Genomic DNA, 19,212 nt, shown 5'->3' on the forward strand with positions numbered 1-19,212 from the left:
TTCAGGAGACTAGAGTAGCCATCATAATTTAGAGTTATTGACAGGGCTTGTAGGATTCTGGGAATTGTGGGCATTGTCCATAGTGGACTTCAGTCTGGTCCTAGACTTAACGCTATGTTAAACCAGCTAATTTTTTGTTATGATCCCTTTCACTCTCGCTCCTTGTAGTGAACACTGGGGTGGACGCAAAGTGGCTCTATGCTCATACCTAGTTTGCAATTCTGAGACTGCTTAATATGCTTTGCAGGGATCAGTTTGGGAGGTATGTTCACTTGTGATCTTTCAGCCTCTGCAGAAAATGTTTCAAATTATCCGGGTCATGAAAGTCTTTTGAGTGACCGTCCATTGTCATCTACATTGTAGCCACTTCCAAAAGGCCAGACTGGATGTTCCATTTCCAAAGGAAAGAGCGATAAAATAAGAATTTCCTATGTTTAAAATTCCTCGCTTGCGAGAAGTTGCCATTCTTATAGATACTTCTAAATTCAAATTCTTCACGTTTAGACTATCAGCGTGCCGGACTGGCTCCTGGACACTTTCACAGCAGTAGCGCTCTGAACTGGCAGATGGCACCGTGCTGCTCTGCAGTGACTCCATTCAGACCTGGAAATGACAGAGCAGAGCAGGATATAGGGCCCCGCGTTCTGTTGTCAGTTCCTTTGTTTCCACATGTCTATATTCAGATCCAGAGCTCTACTTCCCTTTTTAGGTCTCGCCTGAGCCAGCGCATGCGCTGGAGAGACATTTATTAAGTGGGCTTTAAAAATCCTGGTACAAAAGGGGTGGTGATGGATCGAGCATCTGAACCAATCAAACACTCACACCCAGTCAACAGATCTGGGTTTAATCCATCACCGTTCTTTAGCCCACTCTGCCACCCCAGTTCAGACATGGCCATATGCAAATCAGTCTGACCCTGTGCCTCATGGGAACAGTCCAGCCCCAACTGCCAAGCCATGCCTTCCCTGGACCGCAAACAAGCAAGCCGGGCTGAAGACGGCTGAAATGCCAGAAACCGGTCCTCGGAAGCTTGTTTCCGGTCCAGGGAAGGCATGGCTTGGCAGTTCGGGCTGGACTGTTCCCATGAGGCACAGGGTCAGACTGATTTGCATATGGCCATGTCTGAACTGGGGTGGCAGAGTGGGCTAAAGAACGGTGTTAGATTAAACCCAGATCTGTTGACTGGGTGTGAGTGTTTGATTGGTTCAGATGCTCTGTCCATCACCACCCCCTTTTGTACCACTTTGTTCGCCATAAGTTGCCAGGGTATGCTCAGATGTGAGTCTCTTGCTCACTTTGCCACTGGATTTAAGCAAGCCGGGCTGAAGACGGCTGAAATGCCAGAAACCAGTCCTTGGAAGCTTGTTTCCGGTCCAGGGAAGGCATGGCTTGTTTGGTAGTTCGGGCTGGACTGTTCCCATGAGGCACAGGGTCAGACTGATTTGCATATGGCCATGTCTGAACTGGGGTGGCAGAGTGGGCTAAAGAACGGTGATGGATTAAACCCAGATCTGTTGACTGGGTGTGAGTGTTTGATTGGTTCAGATGCTCTGTCCATCACCACCCCCTTTTGTACCACTTTAAAAATCCTACCACACGCTTTTGCCTGTGGCCTAAAGTTTGCAGTTACGCTCGCGGTTACGCGCAGAGGCGCCATCTGACTTTCCGTCATGGCTCATTAAGCCCATCGCTCGCGGCACCCTTGCAGCGAGCGATCATTTTCACTTTAATGGCCGCGCAACCGCGTCACTTTCACGGCCGCGCGGCCAATGCTTTTTTTTTTTTCGCTTGCAGAATTGCTCACGCTGCCCAGCGGCCTGCCCCTCACTGCAATACAATCCCCACGGTCGGCCAGGAAGGGCCAGGAGTGTGTCTGTCCATCCGTTTGAGCCTGAGGTGATTTAGCTGAGGTTTGCACTGTCGGAGCTCCGTTTGTCAATGGGCTCACAGACGCCCAGTCATCAGGCCGGCTCCAGGTGTTCACTGCTCGGCTGCGCTGCTCATCTCCGCCAAATGCACAATTCAACTTCAAGAAGCTATCTTGCATACAATCTTTCTTTTCTATATCCCACACAAAGTCCCCTCCATGAGTTTTCAAATCCGCCCTTACGCCTACTGGTTTTTTTTCAATTTCGTTTTAGCACACAACTCCCGCACTTGTCTTTCCTGTTGCCTGCCTCTCGCCTCACATACCCGCCTTCTCCCTCCGATTCTTCGTTTCTGACTGCCTTTCTCTTTCTGACTTGCGCTCTCCTCCTCCTGCCTCGCGTATTTGCCTCTCTATGGGTTTCCTGTGAGTGGCTGTCTCAGATTGTACAGAAACACAAAGGAGGTCCCCTTACTATCCAATGCGGGACAGGGGGAAGGTACAGTAAAGCAACAATGTGCCTAATACAGAGTAAATACACAAGACCTTATGGTTAGGTAATATTATGGTTGTCAGAGTTCAAAATTGAAACTGTGCCACAGTGTCAGAAATGTAGAAAACAAGTTAAAAAGATATTGAAAAAAGTATTTAAAAACCGGAATCAGTTATAAAAGTACATCATTTATTACATACATTACAATTGAATACACAAATCAGAATCATAAAAACACAATCATGTTAAAATAATATCCAGAGAACAATGGTTCAAAGAGAACAGTTGTTGACGCAGTGTTTCGGTTTTTTTTGCTTTAAAACACCTTCATCAGGACAGTTTTTCTCAGTATCTCATTCAAAGTATGCAAAAGAAGTATTTTATTTTTCTTTTATACTACTAATCTCATGCAATCTGTACAAGTTTATGAGATTATCAATCTTCTCATCGGGATGACCACCTTTTACAATTTGGATCCCAACACGGAATAATGTATGCTGGAGCCACCGATATCTTCAAATAAAAAAAACGGGTTCGATTTTAATTGGAATAGGTGGCAACACGCTGTCTCACGATCAGGTCGTTGCAGATTTTTCAAAGTGCGCTGTGTTCAGGGGATGTCCTCCTGAAGGGGTCTTTTAATACGACCACCGGTAAAATTCAATCCGGCCTCCCTGATCCAGCTATACAGGTTTCTGCTCCCAACGGGAGCAGAAACCTGTATAGCTGGATCAGGGAGGCCGGATTGAATTTTACCCAATGGGAGCAGACACCTGTATAGCTGGAGCAGGGAGGCCGGATTGAATTTTACCGGTGGTCGTATTAAAAGACCCCTTAAGGAGGACATCCCCTGAACACAGCGCACTTTGAAAAATCTGCAATGACCTGGTCGTGAGACAGCGTGTTGCCACCTATTCCAATTAAAATCGAACCTGTTTTATTAATTTGAAGATATCGGTGGCTCCAGCATACATTATTCCGTGTTGGGATCCAAATTGTAAAAGGTGGTCATCCCGATGAGAAGATTGATAATCTCATAAACTTGTACAGATTGCATGAGACTAGAAGTATACAAGAAAAATAAAATACTTCTTTTGCATACTTTGAGTGAGATACTGAGAAAAACTATCCTGATGAAGAAAGCAAAAAACCGAAACGCTGCGTCGACAACTGTTCTCTTTGAACCATCGTTCTCTGGATATTATTAAAACATGATTGTGTTTTTATGATTCTGATTTGTGTATTCAATTGTAATGTATGTAATAAATGATGTACTTTTATAACTGATTCCGGTTTTTAAATACTTTTTTCAATATCTTTTTAACTTGTTTTCTACATTTCTGACACTGTGGCACTGTTTCAATGTTGAGCTCTGACAACCATAATATTACCTAACCGTAAGGTCCTGTGTATTTACTCTGTATTAGGGACATTGTTGCGTTACTGTCTCAGATTATAACACCAAACAATGTAATCCCAACTGCAGCAGCTAAGTGATGTCCTAGCGCATGGTATAGCGTTATTCACAGCTCTCCTCTGCCAGCATTCCATATGAGATTCCAGTCCTCCTGATTTAGCCTCCGGACATGACTTGCTTCAAGCCGTCTCCATTCGGCTCCTTTGTGGAAGAGTGAAAGCCTCTGAATGCCGGCATTTCGCTGTTTGGTAGTTTTAAACTTCGCTGTTAATCCACGGCAGTCTGCTGCTCCTCACAGGGGGGAATGGGGAAGAAGGCAGTGAGGGGGGTACCGGCTCCACAGGTAGCGTTAGCCGTGCGCCTGTTGTCCTTCAAGCCTAATTGCTATCTGTCACCGAAACCTCAGCGTGCCCTCTAACATTTAATACGTGTGTGCCTAGGTAGCAAGCCCCATCCACTTTAAAACAAAACAGTTACTGCAGTTGTTTCGGCTTGTTTGAGTTAGGTTTGTCAACCCCACCCCCACCATTGCTGTCCACTTGGTCGTATATTGGTCGACTGGCAAGGCTTACGCACAACCAACAGCTTGGGTGCACAAAACCATATTTTCAACATACAGATTCAAGGCTTCTGATAGACAGACTCTGGTACTGCGAACATTTGTACCCGCATCTATATCTCAGTACAGCAGCCAGGCGGTATCACTGTGGGTCATCTGCATGCTCATTTCAGGGTTAAGGTTGGCATGGGTGGGCATATGAAGTGCAGTGTGGGTATTCACACACGTTTTGCAGGTTGTTTCCTTCCTTCCTTGACGAGGCACATAAACCTACTCATGCAAAGGCAGGAGGAGAAAGTGTATTTCCATGGTGTTGGCGCACGGTGAGAACCCCCTTATTAATTTACAGGTGGGCTTTCTAATGGCGGCGGGGGTTATTTAGTATACAAAGGCGCAAAAATTGCTAACACAAATGGTCCTCCCTTCCGACAGTCCACACGATTAAGTTGCATTAAGGAAGACTGCATTTCGAAATCTGTGGTTTTAGATTGGGGAGTGAATGAACAGGGCAGTGAAGTGGTTTATCATAATAACAGAGACGTTTTAATGCATGGGCGAAGTGAGCAATTGCCTAGGCCCTTCACTTTCCAAGGGGCCGCAGAAAAGTCAACTTTATCTCTCTGTCACATCTTTCTAGTTTTCCATCTCAGCCTTTAATTTATTATTCAATATTGTTTAGCATCATAGGATTTGATTAGCAAAAAAAAGGGTAATAAAATCCAAACTGTTGCACACAGGGGTCCCTAAAGTAAGTCTTGCCCAGCGCCCCCAAAAGCCTTAAAATGGCACTGTATAATAAGGCCAATGCACAGTGGAAACTGTGAAGACCATGTCACTGTGGAGTTCGCTGCTTCAGCATTGTTGTAGCCTTACTTGTAAATCCTACTTCAGCAACACTGCATAACAAGCATTGGCGTAGCCAATAGGTCTCGCCTTTGGGACATTATAAGTGTTTAAACATGCAACAGTTGATGTTGTTGCACCAAGCATATTGTGCTGCAGAACTAAATACTTATAAGGTCCCAAAAGCGAGACCTATTGGCTATGCCAATGCTTGTTCTTGTTAGACTGCTGAGTTTTTTCTGTTAAAAAACTTTCCAGTATTCAAGGGAATAATGTCTTCTCCCAAAACTAAAGGTTTTAACTCTGTTGCGACAGCTAGAAACAAATTTCGGTGACAGACCTGCGCAAAGTGTATCTTTGGTGTTTTGGCTCGGGACATGACTCCAAGTTGTGTCAGGAATGTGCCATCATGAACCCAATGGCAACCTGGAACCGTGAAATGAAGCTGTATGTTTCTGAACATCGGAAGAGAACATGCAAGTCCTGCTTCTGCTTGAAGTTGAGAGCACAGACTTATTCACACTCTCAAGGCTGCTCCTGCAGCGCATCTTCGTCACATTTGAGTTCTTCTGGCAAGTCAAAGTGTAAGACAACAAGGAAGCACAGGAAGGCCAAGAGAGGATGTCAAGGTGTTACTCAATCTCACTTTCAATCTCCCTTTGACGAGCCAATTCTACAATTGATCCTGGTGCACCCAGAATTCCTTGGGCCAACAGTGATGCTGCAGCAGATCGATGCCTTTAGGAAAGACATGTTGCGTCCAAACTGCTTTAATTTGTCCTTAATTGGACACAACTAGTCTGTAGTAGGCAGGATCAGACATTTCTTCCAACTGTGGCTAGTGGCAGATGGGTCCTTGAGATCGTTCAGTAAGGCTATGACCCTCCATCCTTTTCTGATCCGCGCAGCTTCCGCCTACATCAGAGTGGCTTGCAGAGGAGCACCTGTCCACCTTGTTGTAAGAGGTGCAAGCCCTACTGTTCAAAGCAGCTATAGAGTGGGTATCAGATATTGAAATCGGGAATGGTTTTTAATCCTGCTGTTTCATCATACCGGAAAAAAGACCTAGGCCTGTGCTCTATTTTAAATCTTTGCCCCCGTGAACACCTTCCTATAGAAGGACGGATTCAAAATGCTCACACTGGTCCAGGTTCTGTCTGCTCTGGACCCAAGCAACTGGATGGTTACTTTAGACCTTTAGCACGCTTACTTTCATGTACCGATGCTGCAGTTCCACAGGCAATACCTGCTGTGGAAACATTCTAGATATGGTACAGTTCAGAGCCTTCCCCGTCACTAGTCCAGGACATTTAGGCTATGATCCTGATGTTTCAGCCTCTATCCTGGGTCTCAGAGAGAATAGCTCTGAGATGTCTTGACCTCTGCATCCTGCTTGGCAGCTATGCCAGGTGGCATACGTGAAAACTGCACAGGAATCTGAAGTCACAGTGAGCCCTTCTCCAAATAAACCTGTCTGATTGCATCCAGCTTTTCGAGGAGACAGCAACAGCTATGCAGTGGCGGCTGCTCAACACCAATTGGACTGGCGATGGATTCCTCTTCCTGCCCCACCCAATGCTAACATGGTGACAGATGCATCATTGCTGGGCTGGAGGAGTGTCATTTGGGAGAGATTAAGATCAGAGGACTTTGGTCTCCGACAAATGTCTGGCTCCACATCAATCTATTGGAGTTGTGTGTCATTCGCCTGGCGTTAAAGGCATTCTTAATATCGATCCAGGGAAGGTTGGTACAGGTTCTCACAGACAAAGCCACCTCCGTTTCGAACTTCAACAAGCAGGGCGGAGTGGGGACCTTGGTCCAATGTCAAGCGGCAGTACACCTCTGGAGTTGCCGAAGCATCCGTGCATCTCGCTAATTGTGAATTGCCTGGCAGGACCTCTAAATGCCATGATGGAAGAGCTCAGGTGGTGACTCTTGGCAGACCACAAATATAGATTAAACCCCAATGTGTCATAGGACATTTTATAATACTAGGGAGAACCCTGGCTAGATCTTCTTGGCACCATTGAGAATGCAAAATGTCAGACCTTTACACCCGCTGGAGTTTCCAAAATCGCTTTTTCTAGGAGACACATTCTGATTAAAGTGGAGCACAGGACTCCTGTTTGCCTTTCCTCCTCTGCCTCCCCTGCCATGAGTTCTAAAGAAGAAAGAAGATCAGGAAAGACCCAGCCCAAGTTAACCTAGCGGCTCCAGACTGGATCAAGAGAGTATGGTGCCCACAATTTCTGGGCTTAAACATCTGTCCTCTGATCAGAATACCACTTCTGGAGAATCTTCTGTGGCAGCAGCAGGGCAGGTTTCTGCACCCAGATCGGCACGGTCTACATCTCCATGCATGGAGATTATGGGGCGGCAGTAAAGTGCGCTAAGTCTTAAGTCCCAAGATTGTGGATGTCATCCTTCTTGCACGGCATCCTTCTACAAAGTCCATTTACGCTTGGCACTGGGACAAATTTGTGCCCTAGTATGAAGCCTGCTACATAGACACATTGCAGGCTAGACTATTGGATGTTTTAGTCTTTGTTTTGTCTTTGGCACAGCAAGGCCTTACTGTGGGTACAATTAAAGGTGATTTGTTGGCCCTTTTGGATTTTTGCATTTGCTGGACCAGCCATCTCTGTTTAAATCATTTGTTGTGATAAGGTTATTTAAAGGTTTAACCCCCGTGTTTTCTTCAAAATCATTTGTGATGGTACACTGGGATCTCAATTTGGTCCAAACTTTCATCATGAATATGATCTTCATTTGAACTGATGCACAGCCGTTTGCTACGTCTTCTGACCCTAAAGAGCCTCTTTCTTTTTGTAACTATTTCAGCTCATCATGTAAGCGAGCTCCAAGTTTTCTTGATACTGCCACCTTACACCACCTTTTTCCCAATCAATCAATCAATCATAGACATTTATAGAGCGCACTACTTACCCGGAGGGTCTCAAGGCGCTTGGGGGGGGGGGGCTGCTACTGCTCGAACAGCCAGGTCTTGAGCTTCTTCCTGAAGGAGAGGTGGTCTTGGGTCAGGCGCAGGTCGGTCGGGAGGGAGTTCCAGGTCTTGGCGGCCAAGTAGGAGAAGGACCTTCCTCCTGTTGTCGTTCTTCGGATGCGGGGGACGGCGGCGAGGGCGTGACTGGTTGATCGGAGATGGCGTTTGGGAGCGTAGAAGTTGATGCGGTTGTTGAGGTAGCTCGGGCCTTGATCGTGTAGGGCTTTGTGTGCGTGGGTGAGGAGACGGAAGGTGATTCTCTTGTTGATGGGGAGCCAATGCAGGTCTCTCAGATGTCCGGAGATGTGGCTGTGTCGTGGGATGTCGAGGATGAGTCTGGCTGAGGTGTTCTGGATCCGCTGGAATCTCTTCTGGAGCTTGGCGGTGGTTCCGGCGTAGAGGGCGTTGCCGTAGTCCAGTCGGCTGGTGACGAGGGCCTGGGTGACCGTCTTCCTGGTCTCGGTGGGGATCCACCGGAAGATCTTCTGTAGCATGCGTAGGATGTTGAAGCACGACGAGGAGACGGCGTTGACTTGTCTGGTCATTGAGAGGGAGGAGTCCAGGATGAAGCCCAGGTTGCGTGCGTGGTCTGTTGGTTTGGGAGCGGTGCCCAGGGCGGGGGGCCACCAGGAGTTGTCCCAGGCGGAGGGCGAGGAGCCCAGGATGAGGACTTCCGTCTTGTCCGAGTTCAGTTTCAGGCGGCTGGTCGTCATCCACTCGGCTACGTCTTTCATCCCTTCGTGAAGGTTGGCTCTGGCGGCGGCGGGGTCGTTGGTCAGGGAGAGGATCAGCTGGGTGTTGTCAGCGTAGGAGATGATGTTGAGGTTGTGTTGGTGAGCGATGGCCGCGAGGGGGCTCATGTAGACGTTGAAGAGGGTGGGGCTCAGCGAGGATCCTTGAGGGACGCCGCAGATGACTTCGGTGGCCTCTGACTTGTACGGTGGTAGGCGGACTCTCTGTGTTCTTCCATCGAGGAAGGAGATGATCCATTCCAGTGCCTTCTCCTGGATTCCGACGTTGCTGAGGCGCTGCACAAGGGTGCGGTGGCAGACAGTGTCGAATGCCGCGGAGAGGTCTAGGAGGATGAGGGCCGCTGTTTCTCCGTTGTCCATCAGGGCTCGGATGTCATCGGTGGCAGCGATGAGGGCGGTCTCGGTGCTGTGGTTGGCTCGGAAGCCAGACTGTGAGGGGTCGAGGGATCCATTCGTCTCGAGGAAGGCGGCCAGCTGTTTGTTGACGGTCTTCTCGATGACTTTGGCTGGAAACGGGAGGAGTGAGGTGGGGCGGTAATTCTTGAGTTCGGTGGGGTCCGCTGTTGGTTACTTTAGTAGAGCGCTGAGGCAAAAAAAGCCTTGAGGTTTTACATCAATTGCACCAATGAGCCTCAGGCGGACAATCATTTTTTTGTGGGGTTCTGTGGGGCAAAGAACATAAAGGTGATGCATAAAAGGAATTTGTCATGGGGATAGTCTTCTGCATTAAGACCTGCTATGCATAGGCTAAGAAGCATTCTCAAGAAGGATTGAGGGCTCATTCAACCAGGACCAAGGCTGCTACCACTACTTTGATACACGGAATGCCTGTTCCTAATATCTGTCAGGTTGCGACATGAGCATCAGTGCTCATGTTCATGAAGCACTGCTGCATAGATAGCCAGGTCCAATGGGAGGGTCTTTCGCCCGTTGAGTCCTGCAAGTACGTTTTTGTCTGTGCCCACTCCACAGACCCTCCACCTCGGGAGGTACTGCTTTGGTTTCTATTCTAAAGGTGAGGAATCTGCAGATAGAAGTAGCCATCAGAAGAATACATTACTAACCTTAGGTAATGCTCTTTCTTGTGGATACACTATGTAGCCACATATTTCTCACGGCTGTATGACCTTCTTGTTCTGTGAAATGGTCTCTCTCTCCATCTAAAAATGTCCCAGATTAGAGGTGCGCACACTGGTACCTCTGATTGATTGCAGCACTGAGTTGGTGGCTATATGTGGCTCAGCTCTGTCACTTCTTGGGTGGAACGGAGTCAATGCTGAGCAACACGGTGCCACCTGCCAGCGAGCTGCAATGAAAGCTTTCCGGATCCTGTCTGGTGCGGATATTCTAATGGTCTTCTGCCATTAGAGTATCCACCAGAAAGGGAGTTACCAAAGGTAATTAACATGTTTAATATGTATCTTTCGGCCTCCAAACATGGAGGGGTCATTCCTTCTTGCCAACTTTATGATCTGTGTGGCCTGTTGGTGGCAAAGTACACTGGCTATTATAGGACATGACACGTGTATCCAGGTTCCTCATATGCGCTCTATCCATTCGCTGAATTTCCGGGCGGGGGGATTGAGAAATTATTTTAGGACAACTCCTTGCAGAAGCCTGGTAGGAGCAATAGCATGTTGTCCCCGTCTGCCTTTTTCAGGGCTCCAGAAATGTGTCCATTGTCCCGTGGACTTCAGTCTTCGAGGGTTGTCACTTTTCTATAAAGAATCAGAATGTCTGAGTTGTAGTCAGGTAGTTTGGAGATAGACCTCAGTCGCAGCCACCTGTGCCTCTTTTGTCTCTTCTGTAATCTCGCCAAATCGTAGTGCATACATTTGAGTTCATTCTTAGTTCCCATATTAGAATACTCCACTTTGCTGATGGAAGACTATGAGGAATTTTATTAAGAGATGGTTAGGGTGGGTAATTCTGTTGTATTATTGGTGACTTATCTGGTGGAAGAAATGCATGCGTTCGGGGCCTAGGAGAGTGTAAACACAGGGTACACAGGCAGTCGCACTTCGCTCATTAACCCAGGCGCCAGGGTAGTAGGCTATGTGGTGTGACCATAGGTCATATGAATCTGCAGGACAGTATCACAGTGTCCAAATATCACAAGCCAATGACAAACACTACACATACAGACAGCATAATACACTTTTAAAGTCCTAATTAGAACACCCCACATGTGAAAGTGATATTAACACACCATCTTACATAGTCACTGTTTTATACTAACTAAATGACTGCACTGTGATCTTTGTATCTAAAGCATGCATTGTTGTGCTGTTTGCTTTTCTGCCATAGAACTGCCCAAAAATCAAGCAAATACATTTGTCAGGACATGGTACATCCATACCACATGGCTCAGATAAGTCTCTTAGCTCGCTGTAATGATGCTATCAACGGCACACAGTACCAGGTTAGCCCAGCACCATGTGACTCTGGGCAATAGCTCGCTTAATCTTACCGACGGCCCCCAGCGCCTAGAGACCCTTACGGGTGATTGCGCGCTTTACAAATGTGGACTTTACTTTACTTTACTTTTACCAAGAATTCCACATAATCTAACTATATAGCAGACTATAATCACTTTCTCAACAGCATTTAGCACTTAATGAATAATGATGATATTCTTAAACACACAACACCCAGTGGAGAGAGGCAGTTGTTGTCCCTATTTTCAATGCAACAGGTCTCGCATTAGGAAAGTTTGAGCTTTTGGTATTGTCAATGACAAATTTTTTATTCATGTTTTGTTTTTGAAAATAGCGAAATTAATAGCAGTGTCATTTACAATGCCAATAGTTATAACTTTCGCAAATGTGACACCTATAGCATTTCTAATGCAATATGTGTTGTATTTACGTGACTTACATGTATTGATATTACAAATAACAATGGCTTTTAATTTTTTTTCAATAATTAATACTTAAATAAAAGTTATTGTAATTTATAATGGCAATAGCTTAAAGTTTTGTAAATAACGTTTGTGAAGATTATGTTCAGTGTATTTTATTGTGACGAAAATCCAAGAATAGAAGTGAAATATGAACATATTTTTGTTACATTTGTAATAAAGCTTGAAACATTGAAAGAACATATTTGAACCAGGTATTGTTGAATGGTTGCACAGATTGATGCTGTGGTGGCGCTGAGTGACGTGATGGCGAACGAGTGATGCTGTGGCGTTCAGTGATGCTGTGGTAGCGCATAGTAATGTTGTGGTGCCCCTGAGAGATGCTGTGGTGGTGCGGAGTGATGCTGTATGCTATGCTATGTTTTGTTTTGCTATCCTATGTTTTGTTGTGTTATGCTATGTTTTGCTATCCTATGCTTTGAATTGTTAATCTATGCTATGCTGTGGTTTGTTATGCTATGCTTTATTTTGTTATGCCATGCTTGTTTTGCTATGCTATGCTTTGTTTTGCTCTGCTATGTTTTGTTTTGTTATGCTATGCTATGTTTTGTTGTGTTTGGTATGCTATGGTTTTGTTTTGCTATGCTATGTTTTGTTGTGTTTTGTTAAGCTATGCTACGCTTTGTTGTGTTTTGCTATGTTTTGTTATGCTGTGTTGTTGTGTTGTGTTTTGTTATGCTATGCTATGTTTTGTTTTGCTATCCTATGCTTTGTTTTATTATGCTATGTTTTGTTGTGTTTTGTTATGCTATGTTTTGTTATGCTATGCTAAGCTTTGTTTTGTTATGCTATGCTATGTTTTGTTATGTATGCTATGTTTTGTCGTGTTTTGTTATACTATGCTATATTTTGTTGTGTTTTGATATGTTTTGTTATGCTATGCTTTGTTTTATGTTATGTTATGCTATGTTTTGTTATGTTATGCTATGCTATGTTTTGTTATGCTATGCTGGTGAGTGTGTGTGAGGGTGAGTGAGGGTGTGTATGGGTGAGGGGGTGAAAGGATGAGGGTGTGTGAGGGTGAGAGTGTGAGGGTGAGGGGGTGTGAGGGTGTGTGAGGGTGTGAGGGGGTGTGTGAGGGTGAGGGATTGAGGGGGTGTGAGAGTGAGGGTGAGGGGGTGTGAGGGTGAGTGAGGGTGAGTGAGGGTGTGAGAGGGTGAGTGAGGGTGTGTGAGGGTAAGGGTGTGTGAGTGAGGGGGTGTGAGGCTGAGGGAGTGTGAGGGGGTGTGAGGGTGAGTGTGCGTGAGGGTGTGAGGGTGAGGATGTGTGAGGGTGAGGGTGTGTGAGGGTGAGGGTGAGAGGGTGTGAGGGTGAGAGTGTGTGAGGGTGAGGGTGAGGGTGTGTGAGGGTGTGTGAGGGTGTGTGAGGGTGAGGGGGTGTGAGAGTGAGGGGGTGTGAGAGTGAGGAGGTGTGTGAGGGGTGTGAGGGTGAGGGTGTTAAAGTTTGAGCTAATGGCATTGCTAAATAATGCAACACCAATAGCTCAAACTTTAATAATGCAGTAAGAATTTTCATCAAGAAATGCTGTAAAACTGGGAGATAAACACTGACTTTTTGTGAGTATGATACAAGGTGAATAGTGGTTGAGATACAGAACAGACATGGCAAATTTTCATATTTGCATTATATTAGCATAAATGCGTCAAAGATGTTAGAGAATAGGGGGCAGGCGAGTTACAGATGAGGCAATTAATCATCTGTCCTGCTTTTGTTGTTTTGAAGGGGTCTTTAGAACACTTTTGAAAGTGAGGAGATAAAGATATGGAGAAAGCATATTTCAGTGATATGGGACAATTAGATTAAAAGAGAAGAGCAACGACTTAGCAGAAGGATGTTTAGGAGTAATGAGAGGTTAAAAGTATCAGAGTCACGGTAGTGTAGAGGTACAAATTGTTGTGTTATGCAAGATAAGTAGTTACAGAAGAGATCTTCAAACTGTGTGGTGCATAGAAGTGTGAAAAGAGACAAGAATGTGTTTTGCGAATGCTGGGTCCCAGGCATCAGCCCACAGTGGCTGCTACAGAATGTATGTTATTTGATATACGTCTTGAAAAGTCTGCCAGTAGAATGTGACCTGACGATCAATCACAAACGAAACTGGACGACTCTAAGTGAACAGGTGTGTCTGAGGGGACTTTCTGTCTCCCTTAAATATTTGGTGGCAAGTCAGAACTTCAGTGACTGAGTTATTCTGAAGACAAACTTTAAATGTCCTTATTTTATTTGCATGCCACGTGATGATACAACATCTAGATTCTTAAAAGACAAGAAAGGCTGGACCTATCCTTTAAAACATATACAAAAACTTTCGATGTAACACTTTCCCACATCCACACAAACATCAGATGTCTGGGATTTCTTTCTGGCTATTATTTTGTTCCCAAATATCACAGACTTTTAAGCACATAAGAGCACGCTCATGTTTTGTCCCGATAGTTGCGTTGGGTAAACTCAAAAACATAACATCTAATTTACAGTACATTAAGAGGGTCTCCAAATGCAGCCCAGATTTGTATTTTGCTGTGCAACTCCTCCTCTCGCACACACATAAGTAAATATACCCCCCAGTGTCCACAATCGGGCATAGTCATGTTCCACTAGTGCAGGGTAAACTTAGCTTTTCCTCCTTACGAGGTCGATAAATCAAGTACAATTAATTACGGAAATAGTAGCACCTCTTACTTACGGCACTTAGACATTAGGCTAACTTAAAATCATGAACTATTGTTAAAATGTCTTAATTTGGTTGACCTTAAATATATTGTCAGAAATCTTCATGCTCAGACACTCCTTTTTTTCCGCGGTCAGCCAAGGCTTCTTGAGAACGGCATTGGCCCCTGTGAATACTTAAATGCTGTATTTCTTTAGTCACAAGATGGACAAGTAATGCCTGCTGGGTTTAGTCCTACAACAGCCAAGGGAATGGTGCTAAGTGAACACAGGGTTTACTGCGTTACAAAATAGAGGTGGCTAAAGGAAGGGTGAAAGCACGCGCGAGTGCAGCAGCAGGGGGGTGTGGGGGAGGATGAGGGGTGGCAAGGCCCGCATTTCGGCAACTTTGACCTAGGGACTGCGAAGAGTGGAATTACAACTTTAAGGAGGGGCAGGAGGCTTTGAGATAAGGAGGATGCCTAGGCAACAACAAGCTCTTGGCATTGCTGTGGGGAGGGGGCAGGAGAAATGCGAGACACGGCCTGGCGGCCGTGAAGTGTGAAGCGGGGGTGCAGATGCCTTTGAAGTGAAGCTCTCAGAGGCAGGCGGCTGGGGGAGCAAAAGGTAAGCGCGTTCACGAGCACATGCACTCGATGTAATCCGCCTGGTGGCTTCAGAGCTTGGATGAGCCTCTATACTCTCGTCCTGTTATCGCTTGCGCGATTAATAGGACGAGACCTAAAAAGGGGGACAAATCTGACCCAGGTTGCTATAAAACCATTTCTTTATTGGACCTCACCTCAAAGATTCTGGGGCGGGTTCTTCTCACATACATAGAGAAGTGGGCCAAAGCTAACAATATTCTTTCTCCTCTCTAGTTTGGTTTCCGTCCAGGGGTGGGCACGGTTGAACAATGTTTAAATTTGTCACATTTAGCTAGAAAATACATCAAAGCCAGGGGAGGTGCCTTATATTTAGCATTAATGCACCTTTCCTGTGCTTTTTTGATAATGTAAACCGGGTCAAGCTATGGACGAAGATGGAATCTATGGGGGTAGAGCAGGTGTTAGTTGATAGCCTAGAGAGGATGCACTGAAATGCAACCATAAAGATTTGCTTTGGCCAAAACGGAGAATGCACTAACCTCTTTACATCGTGCAGAGGTGTTAGGCAAGGATGCATTTTGGCCCCTTTCCTCTTCCTGCTATACATCAATGGTCTGAGTCCACACTTGATTAAGCCTGGGAAAGAATTGCCTGTAAGTGGGTGCACTGCCTGTCCCCTGCCTCCTATATGCAGATGACACTGTGCTCATAGCATTAACAGCAAATGGGTTGCAGCAGCTTTTGATATCTTTTACGTATTTTACGGGCAGTTTTGACCTAAAGGTAAACTTTGCTAAATCTTTTATGAAGGCAATGGGAAGAAGAAAGACGAAATACAGGGTACACATGTTGGGAGGGGCCACTATCCAGAGAGTTCAATTGGATGCATTTTCTCAGAGCTAGGGCACACCAATTTCAGGGAGCCATTGAGGCAATTTTGTAGATTCTCCTCAAAACTGGGTGCAAAATGAAATTGTGCTTCTGTACACAATTAATGTATTACGGTGGGCTCTATATATAGTTCGGGAGTGTGTGATCATGTAGAGGCTGAATATCTTCAGACCTTGGAAAATAGATTCCTAAATCGTATGCTCTCAACCCAGCCTCTTAACCTCACTCATTGGTCACCACGAGCTGGGTTTAAACTATTTTGAAGATATGGTCCATCTTGCCCCTTTACTCTTTTGGGTTAAGGTCTGGTCCTCCTCTGAAACGTTCTTCTCGAGGCTAATCCTGGAGGACTGCCTGGCATTGGATGAGGTGGCTAGGATTCCCTGGCGGCTTTATGTGAAACAGTCTTTGGCGAACTTTGGTCTTAAAGAAGTCTATGCTAAACTCACAAAGATAACTTCTCATAGTGAGGAATTGGTTAAATATCTACGCTATGATTTCACTTTTAAGAAGAGGCTCTTGGAAATGGATAATATAACTACATTTAGGGCATATTGACTTGGGTCCATCTAATGCCTTGGAACCATTTCTTGCGTTTATTCACAACACTCATATAGATTTTACTTGACTAGATAGAGGCTGAGTACTATTCATTTCCTTTGCGCCTTTACACAACGCTGGGTACATAGTTTAAAGTTTTACATAACTGTCTAAGTGACAGTTGCACACCACAAAGCATGATACATGTTATGTTCTTCTGTTCTCTGTATTTAGTCCCTCGAAAGAGGTTTTTAATATCGGTTTTAAACTGGCAAATATTAGATAACATAGGAATGCTTTAATATTCCTACAACAACTGGCCTCAATAGAGATATGTTCTGCAATTCTAGATTTTATGAGAAACGCATTGTATATTAGACAAAGATACTCACATTAAATTGTGATGTATAGATTGATCTGTTTTAAAATATCCTGATGCTCTAAGTTGTATGTAATCTAGTTAGGAGCTTTGAAATGTCTGTTGACTTTGCACATTTTGTACAATTTACACTAAATCTCTTAATTATCATTGTATTTATTGATTTTAATGGAATCTTTATGATGTCTTTTTATGGTCATATCTTGACCGAAATAAAAGAATTATGACATACATCCAGTACACCACATTCTTGACGGGATTGGACACAGTAAGGAATACAAATCATTAGGAGATACATTGAACAAATCAATAATCCCTAACCAAACAGATAGCAGGGTTTTGAAAATTACCAGTGTCTATAATCTTACTGACTGTTCAGATTTGTTGCAGCCCTTTTGAAGACCTCAATATATATGGTAGTGCTATCCGCTAGACATCTTGGGGGAAATGAAGTCTGGAGGTGACAGTGTAACCCTGACCCTGCTGCGCTGGTACTTTGATCCGTTTGAGGTGTTTCTCCGTTGATGATATCTCGTTAAAGAAAGAGTAGGGCTCATTCTTATGGAATTGGGATGCCTCGGAGATAAGTCTTCCATTGATCTGCATGTCAACTGGGGGGCCGTCCCTCTCGTTTGATGGACCTCCAGTTGTCTGCTCGTTGTTCTAGAGCATCACTTGCCTCAAAGTTTTCTGGCTCTCTCATCTGGTGATCCAACATTGATTGGGCTCTGTAGTGAAGATTCCTGCGTCCTTTTTGGTTAATTTGTGTACACGTAATCATAAGATCTGAACACCAAGGGGCCACTTGAAATAGAGCAACACCTCGACACTGAGAATAGTCGACATCATGACCCACGGAAATACGTGCTCACCAACGCTGAAGCTAGACTAGAATGGCAAGAAGATGCCTCTGCGTCGAACAGTGTTCTGGCATGCCTCTCGACCGTCACTGCGAGCTCTAAGATGGACATAGTGTCCACGACCTGCGGCACACTTGAATTTTTAATCACAGAGAAGCATAACTAAGTACATAAAATTATAGTTAATCAATAGATGGTATACGCTTTTGTAATCAATCAAAAAACCTGTCCTTGTATGAAAACTCCTACAGCAGAGCGCATCGCATGGAAAATCTACTTGCTGCCACCTAGTTTACAACATTTTCATTTAAATGAATTAGTAGCACAAAAGAAGCAATGTCATGTAAAACATTATTTTTTTCACATAAAGTTGTATTTTAAGCTCTCCTAAAACCCAGTTTTACTCTTTACCTTTAAAAGTAAAATATTTCCAGGTTACGTTTTTATTTGGAGAACTGGTCATCATAGTCATATCAGGTCTGGCAAACTGAAGGGCAGAATTAATCGCCTATTCGTAGATACTGTAGCACCACTTACTTGTGTTGTGATGCTACAGTAAGCTGTATTGCAGTGAGTTAACAAACAACACTGGATAAATTCAAATACATCTTGAAATCTTCATTGTTTTACGCCTTTAGACAGTGTTTTGGGGGTTTTACTTGCTCTGACGTATTTAAAAATGCACTGAAGAAACATTGTTTCTGCTATAAGTGTATACAATAAATTGATGGCATTGTATGCTAGGTTTTTATGTGTCTTCCTCGCATAAAACATTCTCCGTGTGTGTGTCTAAAAAAATATATACTTTTATTTTTCTTATTCTAGCTCTTCCGAATTAATGAAGCTAACCAGCTAATGCAGTATGATCAGTGTTTGACCAGAGGGCCTGATGGATCGAAAGTTATGATTACACACTGTGAACTAAATGATTACAAGGAATGGAAATACTTCAAGGTAAATTTGATATGGCAGGCAATATATATGAAAATGGAGTCCCTTGTGTTTTGCTTTCTCATACAATTGAAATGTGCTATTAGCATCGAGTTTTCATTTCTTTTGTACACTAAACTGTTTACTAAGGGGGCCATGTAGTGAGTGTCTCTCCCAGGAAAATATCGAAGATACCTGAGAATATTACACCTGACGGATGCACCACAACATTACTACAGCAGGTCTCTTCTCCACCATAATAGTGGCCCCAGAGTAACGGTACCGTTCCGTGTCAGACCTCACTGTTTACAATTCTAGAGGACTTGTATCCAGGGGCGAGGGAAATTGGGGTGGATCCCGGAGGGAGGGTTATTGAGAGGCTTATATGTTTGTTGTTGCCTTATTACAAAATGCCTATTGAAGTAGCTCAATTCTCATCATTCTGTACTGAACTATGTCCCTGTGCTGTGCGACAAGCAACATGAGCCGTAACTTCT

At 44.6% G+C, this 19,212-nt stretch overlaps 1 protein-coding gene across 2 annotated transcripts in view; it reads left to right on the forward strand.

Annotated features, from left to right (window-relative positions):
- The window catches only part of GALNT7 (polypeptide N-acetylgalactosaminyltransferase 7), a 597,040-nt gene that overhangs the window by 551,572 nt on the left and 26,256 nt on the right, over window positions 1–19,212 (forward strand). For both annotated transcript variants that reach the window (XM_078677071.1, XM_078677072.1), the window contains exon 11: window positions 18,611–18,739. In XM_078677071.1, the coding sequence (XP_078533197.1) occupies window positions 18,611–18,739 (129 nt within the window). The remainder of the gene's footprint in view (window positions 1–18,610; window positions 18,740–19,212) is intronic.

This window comes from Lissotriton helveticus, chromosome 2_1 (genome assembly GCF_964261635.1).
Source record: "Lissotriton helveticus chromosome 2_1, aLisHel1.1, whole genome shotgun sequence".
Classification (NCBI taxonomy): domain Eukaryota; kingdom Metazoa; phylum Chordata; class Amphibia; order Caudata; family Salamandridae; genus Lissotriton; species Lissotriton helveticus.